The following is a 15,882-nucleotide window of genomic DNA, read 5'->3' as shown; positions in this document are numbered from 1 at the left end:
GCAATCCTTAAAGATATTATTGTTAGTGCTTCCTCCTGTTGCAATACTCCTTTGGAATTTTTTTTTTAACATAAACCTAACTTTGCTTTTATTTTACAAAGTCTAGAAACTATCTCAGAACAATAACAACTTCATCTTCAGTAAGACCTTCTGAGACCCCTTCTATTTTAACCTTGACTGCATCTGCCTGTGGATCCCCAGCTTTCCAGGGCTCTGAGCTTCTCTCAGGATAAAGCCTTCTTCCATGGCTGGGACATCTGCAGGGGCGGCTCCCCAGAAAGAATTAACTGGGCCTTTAATAACCTTTTTTTGCAGGCTCAATATTAGCCTTAGCTTGGAGTCACTGGGCTCAAGTTTTAATTTCTATGACAGAATTACTCACTTGGTTTTTGAAACTAAGTGTTTAAAAAATCTAGCAAAATTATCATAGTACTCAAATAAGGAAAAAAAATTAAGGTGCTTATATTTCATACCCAATAAAAAAAGTGAAAGTATTCCTTTCAGAGAATAACTGTATTATTGTATTAGTTTCATTAAAAATCACGTAGTAAATAATTAGTAATATGTGAACACTTCTAGGAGGTAACAAGTTTAATCTCATAAAATTTAACATTAAACTCAGAAATCAAAATAACAGAATATAGAACAGATATATTCACTATTACAAATTTTCCCTACAAAAAAAGAAACTGATGCTTTTATGAATCCATGTAACTCATCAATTATCTACCATATTTTCTTGTGGAAATGTATTCATTTTCTACAGCCAAAATACAGAGATTTTTTTCTATTCCTCTCCTTGGTAGCATTCTAAAAGCTAAGCCTTGGAATTGCGTTTGAAACCACCCGGCCATAAAAAAATAACACACTTGAAAAAATTTCTAAATTTGGCCGGGCGCAGTGGCTCACGCCTGTAATCCCAGCACTTTGGGAGGCCGAGGTGGGCGGATCACGAGGTCAGGAGATGGAGACCATCCTGGCTAACATGGTGAAACCCGTCTCTACTAAAAATACAAAAAAATTAGCCGGGCATGGTAGCGGGTGCCTGTAGTCCCAGCTACTCGGGAGGCCGAGGCAGGAGAATGGCGTGAACCTGGGAGGCGGAGCTTGCAGTGAGCCAAGATCGCACCACTGCACTCCAGCCTGGGTGAGAGGGAGACTCCCTCTCAAAAAAAAAAAAAAAAATCTAAATTCACTCTGGAAAAGAAATAGGTAAATGAGAGCTAGGTGTGGTGGCTCATGCCTGTAATCCCAGACCTTTGAGATGCTGAGGCAGGCAGATTACTTGAGGTCAGGAGTTCCAGACCAGCCTGGACAACATGGTGAAAACCCATCTCTACTAAAAATACAAAAATTAGCCAGCATAGTGGCGGGCTTTCACGGAGTTTCACCGTGTTGCCCAGGTTAGTCTCAAACTCCTGAGTTCAGGTGATCCACCCACCTCCGCCTCCCAAAGTGCTGAGATTACAGGCATGAGACAGTGCTCCCAGGTCCCTTTGTAAATATTTTCTCACCTTTAAAGCCCTAATAAAATGCAACTTATACTTAAAAAATCTGAGGTCAAGATAAGTGAAAACAATTCTTTTCAAGGTGACAAACCGAGAGAGTAGCAATGCTGATTAAGAAACAGATGCGTCTGACTCATATGTCAAGTAAGGCCATTGAATCGCTTGAGAGATTCTCCCACCCCATCCTGCTCTCATAAGTGCTCAATAACCACTCTCTCAGGAGAAACTGCACTATGCCCCACTGAGTGGCCCAGGATCATTTTATTTTGTAAGCTCTTGTACCATCTAACTGGGTTCAGTTTTCTTTTTTTAAATTTTTGTCTTTTGAAATACTAGTTTTTGGCCAGGCGCAGTGGCTCACGCCTGTAATTCCAGCATTTTGGGAGTCCGAGGTGAGTGGATCACCAGAGGTCAGGTGTTCAAGACCAGCCTGGCCAACATGGCAAAACCGTGTATCTACTAAAAATACAAAAATCAGCCAAACGTTGGGGTGGGCACCTTTAATTCCAGCTACTTGGGAGGCTGAGGCAGGAGAATCCTTGAACCCAGGTGGCATAGGTTGCAGTGAGCCAAGATGGTGTCACTGCACTCCAGCCTGGGCAACAGAGCAAGACTCTGTCTCAAAAAAACCAAAAAACACTATTTTTTCTTTCACAAATGTTTCACTATTTTTATTTCACTATTTCTCTGCCCACTTAGAGAATCCGGGGGGCAGAAATTATTTCTGTGTTTTTTACCAGCATCTGATTGCTTAACAGCAATGTGTCTCTAAGAAATGGAAGCTGAGTTGGGTGAAGACAATCTTAATATCTTCGAAAAAGAAATACAACAGGAGACTCCTCTCAGCCCTGGGGCAGCCACCTTCTTTCTTAATAGGCTACACTCCATAACTCAGGTTGTGCTATAAGGGAAAAAAAAAAAAAAAAAAAAAAAAGACCAAGTAGCTGATATCCACTAGATACTCTAGCAGATATAGCCATGGTGGGTATCTTGGTTTATCCCCAGGAAATACTGAAGCCCAGGACCAAGAACAAAACTAAAGGGTGGGTGAAGACATCTCACCTCATAGCTTCCAAAGGGAAACTTTGACCCAAAAACATTCTGATAAGATCTCTGTGCCTATACAAGATAAAAGCAAAGAGGAACAAAATTTTTTTTACACTACAATGTCAGGGAATTATACTTTGCTTTCTTCCCATGCAAAGTATTTACAAACAGAAGACAAGTCTTTTTAAAGTGCCATCTGATGCTTTGTCAAAAAATGATTAAAATATGGTATAAAAAATGTAAACTAAAGGACGAATAATTGATAATGTGAATTAGGGAAAACTGGCATTTGGGAATGTCAGAAGAAACTGAAAATTCAGTATTTTATTATTTACTATGTTTGCAATCCAGAGTTAGGCTGAAGAAACGATGGATGGGGAGGAGGGTAAAACTTGAGACTCTGCTTGGGCCACATGTAAAAAATTCAGCGGAAAAAGCCAGACGCGGCTCACGCCTGTAATCCCAGCACTTTGGGAGGCCAAGGCAGGCGGATCACCTGAGGTTAGGAGTTCGAGATCAGCCTAGCCCACATGAAACCTCATCTATACTAAAAATACAATAATTAGCCAGGTGTGGTGGTGGGTGCCTGTAATCCCAGCTACTCCGGAGGATGAGACAGGAGAATAGCTTGAACCTGGGAGGCGGAGGTTGCAATGAGCAGAAATCTCGCCCCTGCACTCCAGGCTGGGTGACAGAGAGAAACTCCTCAAAAAAAAAAAAAAAAAAGAAAAAGAAAAACAAGTCAGCAGAAAATTAGTCTCCTGTGGCTTGTGAAAATAATTAAGTGGCAGGCAACTAGACTGAGGTGGCTCTAGTCCCTGGATTTCTACTTTAAACAAATTTAACTCAAATGCATGGTTTTTTTTGTTTTGTTTTTTTGAGATGGAGTTTCACTCTTGTTGCCCAGGCTGGAGTGCAATGGCACAATCTCGGCTCACTGTAACCTCCACCTCCTGGGTTCAAGAGATTCTCCTGCCTCAGCCGCTGGAGTAGCTGGGATTACAGGCATGCACTACCACGCCTCGCTAATTTTGTATTGTTGGTAGAGGCGGAGTTTCTCCATGTTGGTAAGGCTGGTCTCGAACTCCCGACCTCAAGTGATCCGCCCGCCTGGGCCTCCCAAAGTGCTGGGATTACAGGCGTGAGCCACAGTGCCGGCCTCAAACGCATGTTTTTATAAATTACTAAATTGGGGGAAACAAAATTGAGGCTTAACCAACTATACACTACCATTTAACCTCTGATTACATAACAAGGAAATGTCCACCTTGATCTTACAAATTAAGAAACTATGTAACTGCACCTAACCAATTATTGAATTTGGTTTTCTTTATCGCATGTTATTAAAGTCTTTTCTTCAAGCCCCTGCTATGGACGACAAATGACAAACCATAGCTGGGTACTCTACATTTTTTTTTTTTTTTTTTTTTTTGAGACGGAGTCTCGCTCTGTCGCCAGGCTGGAGTGCAGTGGCGCCATCTCGGCTCACTGCAACCTCTGACTTCCTGGTTCAAGCGATTCTCCTGCCTCAGCCTCCTGAGTAGCTGGGATTACAGGCACGTGCCACCACGCCCGCTAATTTTTGTATTTTTAGTAGAGGCGGGGTTTCACCATATTGGCCAGAATGGTCTCAATCTCCTGACCTCGTGATCCGCCTGCCTCGGCCTCCCAAAGTGCTGGAATTACAGGCGTGTGCCACCGCGCCCGGATTTTTGAATCACTCTTTAATTAAATTCTTTAATATTTTTGCGGTAACTTCTGTATATTTTTAATAAGGGAAAAGAGAGACTCAGAACCCCACAGACCAAAGCTCTTCCCATTCATGAACCCCGCACCCCGAGTCAGGATTCTCCCCTGACGACCCTCCTGTGGTCCCTGCACAACCTGGGGAGACTCGGCGCTGCAGGTGGAGAGCTGCCAAGAGAGGGCTCCAGGCCAGGGCACAGTCACTGCGCAGGGAAGAGACAGGACGCCCGGGGTTCCGGCTGTCAGCGCAGCCGCCATCTTATGGCTGAGGGGGACCGAGGCCGAGCTGGCCAAGGAAAACGGGCGCAGATGGTAGAGCTGACTGCGAGGAGGCCTGAGTCCCGCCACAGCGACTTCCCACCGGTTCCAACCACCCCCTTCCCCTCTCCCGGGATGTCGGACCCGGCACTCTCACCATTTTTAAGCTTCCAGGGAGACCTGGCGTCTTAGCTGGGGATCTCCCAATACCTGCAGGTCACAGGGCCACAGAGGCTGGGCCCCTAGGAGAAGAGGAGACAGACGAGGGAAGACGAGACCTGCAGCTCTGGCTACAGCGAGAGACAAAGTACCCGCCAAACCCGGAAGCCGCCCTGTCCGCTCCAGCTTCGTGTCTGATTGGACGGTTTCCAGCCCAGCGTCCCTGACTGGATAACGTTTAAGGCCCCGCCCCTTTAGGCCCTGAGTGACAGGAGACTTGATGAGATGCTCGGCTGAATGAAGAGTGACAGCCTAAGCTCCAGCCTTTTCAGGCAGGGCTTCCTCTCTGAGCTGAGCCAGGCCCAACCCAAAGGTATTTGCATTTAACCTTGTGTGTAAGGTCATATGCGTTTATACATAATACATAATACGGCCGGGCGCGGTGGCTCACGTCTGTAGTCCCAGCTACTCCGGAGGCTGAGGCAGGAGAATCGCTTGAACCCGGGAGGCGGAGATTGCAGTAAGCCGAGATCGTGCCACTGCACTCCAGCCTGGGCGACAGAGTGAGACTCTGTCTCAAAAAAAAAAAAAAAGAAAGAAAGAAAAAAATACGCTATATTGTTATTCACAAACAAAAATAATCTAATAACAACTATTTTAAAATTTCAGCTTTCCTGACCTTCCTGGCTTCTGGTTTTTTGATCAGGCAGCCTGAGATTTTAAGAAGGACGCAATCATGGCCGGGTGTGGTGGCTCACGCCTGTAATCCCAGCACTTTGGGAGGCCGAGGCCGGCGGATCACCTGAGGTCAGGAGTTGGAGACCAGCCTGACCAATATGATGAAATTCCGTCTCTACTAAAAATACAGAAATTAGCCGGGCGTGGTGGCGGCTGCCTGTAATCCTAGCTACTGGGGAGGCTGAGACAGGTGAACCTAGCTACTGGGGAGGCTGAGACAGGTGAACCCGGGAGGCAGAAGTTGCAGTGAGCCGAGATAGTTTTGAACTCCAGCCTGGGCAACAAGAGCGAAACTAAGCTCCGTCAAAAAAAAAAAAAAAAAAAGGAGGCAATCTTCTGAAATAGAATGTGAGCCAAATGTGAATTTTAAATTTTCTAGTAGCCAAACTTTAAAAAGAAAGAAGAAACAGGTCAAACTGATGGTAACAATTTCAGTAACCCAATATATCCAAAATATTACTATATGAGCAATGTGTAATTATTAATGTAGCATGTATATAGTTAGAACTATATCATTGGAACTAAGTCTGGTTTTGTTGTTGTTGTTGTTTTGATTTTTTTTTTTTGAGATGGAGTTTCGCTTTTGTTGCCCAGGCTGGAGTGCAATGGCACAAAGTCCGTTCTCCGCCTCCTGAGTTCAAGCGATTCTCCTGCCTCAGCCTCCTGAGTAGCTGGGATTACAGGCATCTGCCACCATGCCCGGCTAATTTTTGTATTTTTAGTAGAGAGGGGGTTTCTCCATGTTGGTCAGGCTGGTCTGGAACTCCCGACCTCAAGTGATCCACCTGCCTCGGCCTCCCAAAGTGCTGGGATTACATGCGTGAGCCCCCGCACACGGACTACTAAGTCTGTTTTTTGCTTTTCCAGCACATCACAGTGTAGACCCAGCCACATTCCAGGTACTCAGGAGCCACAGGTGAAGTGCAGCTCTGATGTTGGGTGGGTAAAGGGCCTGAACGAATTTATTCTGCCAGTGTGAAGGAAGGGCCTCTTCCTAACAACATCTCTCTTCAGTTTGGAGGATGGAAAAGATAGTGGCCATAGAAAGAGCAGAGGGCAGCAGGAATAAATTAACCACAAGTAGACAACTGCTGGCCACCTTTGGCCCACCTTCCTTCCAGAGATCAGAAAGGGAACAAAGGATGATAGGTCCGGAGGAGAAGAAAACTAAGTCTTCATATCTGTGCATACTCTTGACCTGCAATGTTTATATATAGAGAAAATAGATTAAATGCAAACACATTTTGCTATTTGGCCTTGAACCTAATCATCAGGCCTCCTGGATTGAAGTGATTCTCGTGCCTCAGCCTCCAGAATAGCTAGGATTACAGGCGTGTACCACCATGCTCAGCTAATTTTTTTGTATTTTTAGTAGAGATGGGGTTTTGCCATGTAAGCCAGGCTGGTCTTGAGCTCCTGGCCTCAAGGGATCCACCCACCTCAGCCTCCCAAAGTGCTGGAATTACAGGCATAAGCCACTGTGCCTGGCTATGATATATTTTTACATTTATGGTTTAGGTGATGTGTCCTTCTTCTCTGTCAGGTCCCTGCCAAAATGTGGCATGATGACATATCCCTGGACCTAGCACCTAGTTAATGTGACTCTTGTATGTTGCAGAGGCCCCACATATTTTGAGTAGTGTGACGTATGACTAGACCCAACACCTAGAAGATGGGAGGCACCTGTCTATGCCCTGTAAACAGGGTGTTAGCCCTACCATTCTCGAGAGCCTCATGACATATCTCTGCATTCATCACCTAAGAGATGTGACTCTCTTCTGCTGCCTGCATCCTGCCAACAGGAACGATTGTGACATAACATTTGGCCCAGCAACAGGTTGATGTGTTTTCTTTTCCTGGGTCCTGTTCACAGGGAGCATTGTGACATATCACTGGGCACAACACCCACATGCTGTGACTCTGCTGCCTGTGTTTTCCTTTCAGAACAGGAATGTAACATATCCCTGGCCAAGCACCCAGGTGACGTGACTCTTCTTCCTAGTTTCTGCCATGAGAAAAGATTGTGATATATCTCTGGCCTAGCACCAAAATGATGTGACTCTCTTGCTCACTGTCTATGCACAGGTGGGATTTGTTCAGCTCATAGGTGAGATGACAACTCTCATATATCAAATCAACAAGTAGGGGACATACTGTCTTTCAAAGCTAGTCTTAGGGAAATACGTAAGATTCTTGGTCTCCTCCTTGTATGAAGGTCATAGTGGATTACCACTCTCTTGTATATCATATAAACCCTTCAGGTGGTACAGAGAGTGTCATCACAGGGCCCAGCACACAGGTGACATTGCATTTCTTGTATGCACACTGCATCATCTATTAGGATTGTCACCTGACACATGGACAGAGCCTACTGGTAAGGTCTTGAATCTCACATGTGGATGCAGTCTACACTTGAAATTGTAACTGTCATAGTTGAACATCTGGCTGCACTTGAGATGGTGACTCATTTTTCACCTAGCTTCACAGCAGATGAGAACTCTTTTATCTGGAACCAGCCAATTATAGAGATGTTGACTCTCATACCTGGGCTTAGAACCACAGGTACAGTCACGAGTCCATACCATCATGAAGGTCACAGAGTGGTTTGCAACACTCATTAATACTGTAGAAAGTTCTCAGATGGTACTGAGAGAGTCTTAGCAGAGCCTAGCACACAGGTAAGATTGTGAGGCTCATATGCACACCCAGCCAGCAGCAAAAATTGTCACCTTTCCACATGATCACAGCCCACTGTTGAGGTCCCAAGTTTTCCTTGTGAAAACAGTCAAAAGTTGGAAAATTGACTCACATGTGGATTTGGTTCAAAGGTGAGTTGGTGACGCTCAGACATCTATTCAACACACCTGTGAGTCTGTGGCTCCAGTAAGCCTTCAGTCTGCAGGAGAAATTGAGGCTCTCACAAACAAATCAAGTGCGCCATTGAGATTGTGACTCTTGTACTTAGACCCAACATACAGGAGGTGTTGACTCTCAAATTTAGAACTGGGACATAAGTGAAATTGTTAATCTAATTTCTAAACCATCCTGCAGGTGTGATTGTGACATATGCCTCTGCTCAGTACTTGAGTAATTTGACTCTCCTGCCTGGGCCCAGTCCGTAGTTGCAATTGTGACACATTGCGGAACCCAGCACATAGGTGATGTGACTCCATACTCCTGCCTTGATGCTGCCTACAGGGGGCATTGTGACATATCACTGGGCCTTACATCCAAGTGATGTAAGTCTCTCCTTTTCTGGTACTGCCCACAGGGGACACCATGACATATTCCTGGGCCACAAAGCCAGCTTATGTCGTTCTCCTATTTTTTCTCTGCCCACATGGGCCACTATGACATACTGCTGAGTTTAACACCCACGTGATGTAACTCTTCAGCCTCAGCCATGCCTACATGGGACATTGTGATGCATCTCTGCACCCATCACTCAGGTGATGTGACTGTCTTTTCCTGTGTGCTCTCTGCTCAAAGGGGAAGATTGCTACCTGTTGCTGGGTCCAGCATCTAGCTGATGTGACTCTTCTCATCTTTCTAAGTTCTGTCTGCAAGGGAGATGTTGACATTTTACTTTGCCCAACACCGAGGTGACATTAACCTGTTGGCTTTGTCGTACTTTCAGAAGACATGTGACATATTGCCGGGCCCAGCAGCAAGGTGATGTGAGTCTCCTGCCTGGACCCTGTTCTCAGAGGGCATTGATACATATTTCTGACTTCATCAACTATTTTGTGTGACTCTCCTCTCTTACCTGGGCTTTGACCATAGAAAAAATTGTGACATATCTCTGGGACCAAAACCTAGGTGATGTGACCCTCTTCTTAGCATACGATCAAGCCCACAGAACCAAGATGCCTTATCGGTGTATCTAGCACAAAGGTGAGGTGATTATTCTGTGTGGTCCCTGCCCACAGGGGTCATATTGACATGTTTCTAAGCCCATCACCTAGATTATGTGACTCCCTTTTTCTTCCTGTAAACCGTACACAGATAAGATTGTGACATATCACTTCATCCAGAACTTTTGGGGTGATTGTGGCATATCGCTGGCACCACCGCCTAGGTTATGTGACACTTTTCTTCCCTCTTAGCCCTACCCACAGAGGACATTGTGACATCTCTTCACTTAGGTAATGTTACTTTTTTGCCTGGGCCATGCTCTGTGACATATTGCTGGACCCAGAAACTAGGGAATGTGACACTCCTCTACTGCTTAGGTTCTGCCCAAGGAGAAATTTGTGGTGTATTGCTGGGCCAACAGCTAGGTAATGTGATATTTTTCTTTTACCTGGGCCCCACATATTTTGAATACTGTGAGATACTGCTGGGTTCAACAGCTAAGGAATGGGAGAGTACTGCCTGGGCCCTGCTCACATAAGTCCTTGTGAAATATCTCTTCATCCATCACCTAGACTATGTGGTTCCCCTTCCTGCACCCTTCCCATAGAGAAGATTGTGACATAGTACTGGACCTAGCAACTAGGTGACATGTCTCTCCTGCCTGGGCTCGACCCACAGAAAGCATTGTAATATGTTACTGGGTCCAGCACCCAGGAGATGCGACTCCACTGCCTGATCTCTGGCCTTATGCAAGATTGTGACATATCCCTGGCCCAAGAAAACAGGTGATGTGACTCTACTGATTAGTCTCTATCCACAGGTGGTATTGTCTCATTTACCTTGGTTTAGCTCACAGGTACAATACATTTAACCAGCCAGTAGCAGAGAGTCTGTGTCTCTTTGCAAGGCTTTGGCAAATAGACAAGTTTCTGGGTCTTCTTTTTATAAAGACCATGCAGAATTGGCATTCACTTGCATATTGTGTAAAGTTCTTGGATGGTACAGAGAGTGTCATCACAGAGCCTGGCACACAGTTGAGGTTGTGTTTCTCATATGCACAACACAGCAACCCTTAGGATTGGAACCCCCCCACCCCAACATAGACAGAGCTCACTGCTGAGGTTCTTAATCTCATAAGTGGATTCAGTCCGCAGTTGAAATTGTGACTGTCATATGTGAATATCCAGCCAGAGTTGAAGTGGCTAGATATTCACATGTGGCTAAATATTCACATATGGTTCAATGGCTATGAGCTTCCTGCAGCTCATAGGCAGGTAAGAAATCTCTTATCTAGACTCAGCCAACTGGAGACATGTTGACTCTCATAGCTGAGCTTAGGGCCACAGGTATGATCATGGGTCCGTACCAGCATAAAGTTCTCAGACCAGATTGTAACTATTTTTTTTTTTTGTTTTGAGATGGAGTTTGGCTCTTGTTGCCCAGGCTGGACTGCAATGGTGCAATCTCAGTTCACCACAACATCTGCATCCTGGGTTTAAGTGATTCTCCTGCCTCTTCCTTCTAAGTAGCTGGGATTACAGGCATGTGCCACCACACCTGGCTAATTTTGTATTTTTAGTAGAGATGGCGTTTCTCCATGTTGGTCAGGCTGCTCTTGAACTCACAAACTCAGGTGATCTGCCTGCCTCAGCCTCCCAAAGTACTGCGATTACAGGCTTGAGCCACTGCACTGGGCCAGCAATTCTTATGCATACAGTATAAAGCCCTCAAATAGGACAGATTATGTCCTAACAGATCTCAGCACACAGGTGAGATTGTGACATTCACATGCAGACGCAGCTGACAGTAATAACTGTCATCCTTCCACATGAGCACAGCCCACTGTTGAGATTCTGAATCTCAAAACTGATAAAAGTTTCAAAAGTTGAAAAATTGACTTTCATCCTTGAATCCACTGTACAAGTAAGCTGGCGACTCTCAGACCAAGATTCAGCACCCCTGAGACTTGAGAAACTGTGAGTCCACTAAGGAGACACAGTCTAGAGGATGGATGGAAGGTCTCATGCATAGATCAAGACCACGGTTGAGATTGTGACTCCTGAACATAGATGCAACATAAAGGAGGTGTTAATTCTCATACCTGGAACCGTAACATGTGCAGGATGGTTAATCTCATTTATGGACCTTCCCTCAGCTGTGATTGTAACATACACCTCTGTCAAGCACCTGAGTTTTTTGACTCTCCTGCCTGGGCTCAGCCCACAGATTGGATTGTAACACATCGCTGAACCCAGGATCTAGGTGATGTAAATTTATTCTCCTGCCTTGGCGCTCCCCACAGGGAGCACTGTGACATATTACTGCAGCTAACATAGGGGAACCATAACCAGGTTATGTGACTCTCCTGCCTGTGCCTTGCCCACATGGGCCATTGTGACATATTGTTGGGTCTAACATCCATGTCATGTAACTCTCTTGCCTAGGTCCTGCCTACAGAAAGTATTGTGACATATCTCTCTGCCCATCACACAGGTGATACGACTCTCTTTTCCTGCTGGGTTCCTGCTTACAGGGAGTATTGAAAGAGATTGCTAGCCCCAGCACCTAGATGATGTGACTCTTCTTTCCAGGTTTTGTTCATGGGGAACATTGTGACATATCACTGGGCCCAACACCAAGGTGATGTTCCTCTTTTGCCTTGGCCCTGCACTCAAAAAGCATTGTGACATATTGCTGATCCCACTAGCAGGTTGATGTGAGTCTTCTGCCTGGATCCCATTAACAAGGGGAATTGCGATGTACCTCTGGGCCCATGAACTATTTGATGACTCTTCTTTCTTGCCTAGGCTTTCTTTTTTCTTTTCTTTCTTTTTTTTTTTTTTTTTTTTTTTTTGAGATGGAGTCTCGCTTTTTCACCCAGGCTGGAGTGCAGTGGCACTACCTCGGTTCACTACAACCTCTGCCTTCCACTTTCAAATGATTCTCCTGACTCAGCCTCCCGAGTAGCTGGGATTACAGGCACCTGCCACTATGCCTGGCTAATTTTTGTATTTTTAGTAGAGATGGGGTTTCACCATATTGGCCAGGCTGGTCTCGAACTCCTGACCTCATGATCCACCTGCCTCGACCTCCCAAAGTGCTGGGATTACAGGCATGTGAGGCACTGCACCCAGCCAGCTTTCTCCATAGAAGATATTGTGACATAACTCTGGGCCCAGCACCTAGGTAATGTGGCTTTTTTCTTCGGCTTGGATCATGCCCACAGAAGGGATAATGACTTGTCACTAAGCCCAGCACACATGATGTAATTTTTCTGCCTGGTCTTTGCCAACAGAAATCATTTTCACATATTTCTGAGTTCATCACCTAGTTGATGTGACCCTTCTTATTTTCAGACTTGTTCACAGTGGAGATTGCTACATATTGCTGGGCCCAGCTCCTGTGTGATGTGATTCTCTTCTCATGCCTGGGTGCTCCCCACTGGAGTGATTGTGACATATAGCTTGGCCCTGGCCCTAGTTTATGTGACTTTCCTCTTCTTCCTTAGCCCTGCTCACCTGGGGACATTATAACATATCTGAGCCCATCAGCTAGGTGATGTGACTCTCTTGCCTGATATTCTTCTCAGGGGTTAGTGTTTTATGTTGTCAGACCAAGCAACTAGGTGATATGACTCTTCTCTACTGCTTGGGCTCTGCCCAATAAGAAATTGTGATGTATCACTGGGCCTAGGTTATGTGATGCTCCTCTCCTCCCTGGGCTGTACATATGTTGCTATTGTGACATGGCTGGGTGCAATGTCTAGGTCATGTGAGTTTCCTGCATGGGCCCTGCCCACAGGGGCATTATCACATATCATGTTGTTAGTTATCTAGGTGATGTGACTCCCCTCTTCTGCCTGGGTCCTGATGAAAAGAAGGATAGTGACTTATCACTGGACTGAGCACTTAATGGTGTGACTCTCCTCTTTTACCTGGGCCTTGCATAATTTTGTTATTGTGACATATTGCTGGGTCCAAAACCTAGGAGATAAGAGACTTTTGCCTTGGCCCTGACTACAGGGGGCTTTTTGATATTTCTTTGCATCTATCACCTAGGGGATGTGTCTCTCCTCTGCCTGCACCCTGCCTTCAGGGAAGATTGTGACATAACACTGGGTGCAACAACCAGGTCATGTGTCTCTCCAGCCTGGGCCTAGCCCACCGGGGAGCACTGTGACATATTGCTGCTTCCAGAAACTAGGTAATGTGATTATACCAACTGTGCCCTGCTTTTAGAAGGACATTGTAACATATCACTGGCTGAGCACCCAGGTGATGTGACTTACCTGTCTGGTCCCCACATTCAGGGAAGATTGTGACATATCCCTGACCTAGCACCCAGGTGATGTGACAATACTGCCTGGGCTTTCCCCTCAGAGGGTATTATGATACATTGCTAAATGCAGCACATAGGTGATGTGACTCTCCTCCACTGCTCAGTCTCTGTTCAAAGAGAGATTGTGATGTATCACTAGTCCCAGCACGTGGGTGATGTGGCTCTCATGTTTGGGCCAAGCCCATGTATGTATTGTACGTCATGTATGTCATGTATTGTGACATATGTCTGGGTCCATCACCTCGTTAATATGACTCTTCTGTATGGGCTCTGTCCACAGGGGTACTATAAAATATTTTTTCATTCATCCCCTAGGTTATCTGCCTCTTCTCTTCTGCCTGGGCACTGCCAAAAAAAGGAGATTTTAGCAATTCACTGGACCCAGAACCTCATTGAGGTGACATTCCTATTTTGCGGGGCCCTGCATATTCGGGTATTGTGTCATATCACTGGACTCAACACATAGGGGATGGGAGGCACATGCATGGGCACTGCTCACAGATGGCCTCGTGACATATCTATGCATCTATTACCCGTGAGATGTGACTGTCCTCTTCTACCTGCACCCTGCTTATAGAGAAGATTGTAACATATTGCTGGGCCTACTGACCAGATGATGTGTTTCTTTTGCCTGAACCTTGCCCACAGGGAGCATTGTGACATATCACTGGGCTCAGCACCCAGGTGATGTTCCTCTCCTGCCTGGTCCCTTCCATCAGGGAATATTCTACAAATCTCTGGCCCAGCACCCAGTTGATGTGACTCTCCTGCTCTCTACCTACTCACAGGTTATATGTCCCATGTCGTAGGGGAGATGACGACTCTCATATCTTAAACCAGACAACAGTTGATATGCTGTCTCTCATAGCTAGGCTTAGGAAAATGGGTAAGATTCTAGGTCTCCTATTTTTATGAAAGTCAGAGGGGATTACCACACTCTAACCTATGGTATAAAGTCTTTGGATTGTACACAGTGTGTCATCACAGAGCCCAGCACACAGATGAGATTGACTTGCATGTATGGACAACCAAGCACCTGTTAAAATTGTGATCCTCACAGATGGACAGACTGCAATTGTGAATCCCACACATGGATGCAGTCCACAGTTGGAATTGTGACTGTCATATGTGACCATCCATCCAGATTTGGGATAGGAAAACATTTTTAAATGCAGCCCATAAGAAACTGAGGGCTCTCCTATCTGAACCCAGAAAACTGGAGAGATGTTGACTCTCATAACTGGGCTTAGGGACACAGATACAATCATAGGTTTATACCAGCAAGAAAATCTCAAGCTGGATTGTGGCTCTCATGCAAACCATATAAAGCCCCAGGATAGTACAGAGAGTGTCCTAAAAGGGCCAAGCACACAGGTGAGATGATGACACTCCTGTGCGCACCCTGACAACAGTAAAGATTGTCATTTTCCCACATGAACCCAGCCCACTTTTGAGGCTCTGAACCTCACACCCAAAGGGCAGCTGAAATTTGAAAAATTGAATCACATACATGGATCAGGTCAACGGGTTGGTTGATGACACTCAGACCAAGATTCAGCACACCTGTGAGCCTGTGATTCCACTAAGGGAATACAGTTCATGGGAGGGATTGAGGACTTAATACACAGATCCAGTTCACCTTTGAGATGGTGACTCGTGTAATTAGAGACAACATACAGTAGGTATTGACTCTCATACCTTGAACCAGATCGTGTGTGGGATCCTTAATCTCATTCTTAGACCATCTTGCATGTATGATTGTATCATACAGCTCTTCCCAGCACCTGAGTGATTTGACCCTTCTGCCTAGGTCCTACAGGTGAAATTGTGGCATATCACTGAACCTAGCATCTAGGTGGTGTGAGACTATACTTTTGCCTTAGCACTTTCCGCAGAGGGCACTGTGACATTTTGCTGGCCCTAGAACCCAGTGGAAGTGACTTTCCTCTACTTCTTGGTCTCTGCCCAAGAACAGATTGTGATATGTCACTGGGCTCAACACCTAGGTGATGTGAATTTCCTCTCCTGCCTGGACCAAACACTTTTGCGATGCAAATTTGTTTGGGCCCTGCCTACAGAGGTATTAAAACATATCTGTTCATTCATCACCTAGGTGATGTGACTCTTCTCTTCTGCTTGGGCCCTGACAAAATGGGGGATTTTGACACATCACTAAACCCAGCACTTAAGTGATGATACTCTTCTGTTTTCCCTGGGCCCTGCATATCTTGGG

The 15,882-nt window shown here is 45.6% G+C and overlaps 1 protein-coding gene across 1 annotated transcript in view; it reads right to left on the bottom strand.

Moving 5' to 3' along the window:
* ZNF257 (zinc finger protein 257) overlaps positions 1-5,087 on the bottom strand; it is a 40,233-nt gene extending 35,146 nt beyond the window's left edge. The window contains exon 1 of the mRNA XM_054465180.2: positions 4,717-5,087. Within this exon, the coding sequence (XP_054321155.2) occupies positions 4,717-4,719 (3 nt within the window). The 5' untranslated portion in view covers positions 4,720-5,087. The remainder of the gene's footprint in view (positions 1-4,716) is intronic.
* Positions 5,088-15,882: the final 10,795 nt, after the last annotated feature.

Source organism: Pongo pygmaeus, chromosome 20, assembly GCF_028885625.2.
Source record: "Pongo pygmaeus isolate AG05252 chromosome 20, NHGRI_mPonPyg2-v2.0_pri, whole genome shotgun sequence".
NCBI lineage: Eukaryota > Metazoa > Chordata > Mammalia > Primates > Hominidae > Pongo > Pongo pygmaeus.
This window is presented reverse-complemented; position numbering and strand designations above follow the sequence as displayed.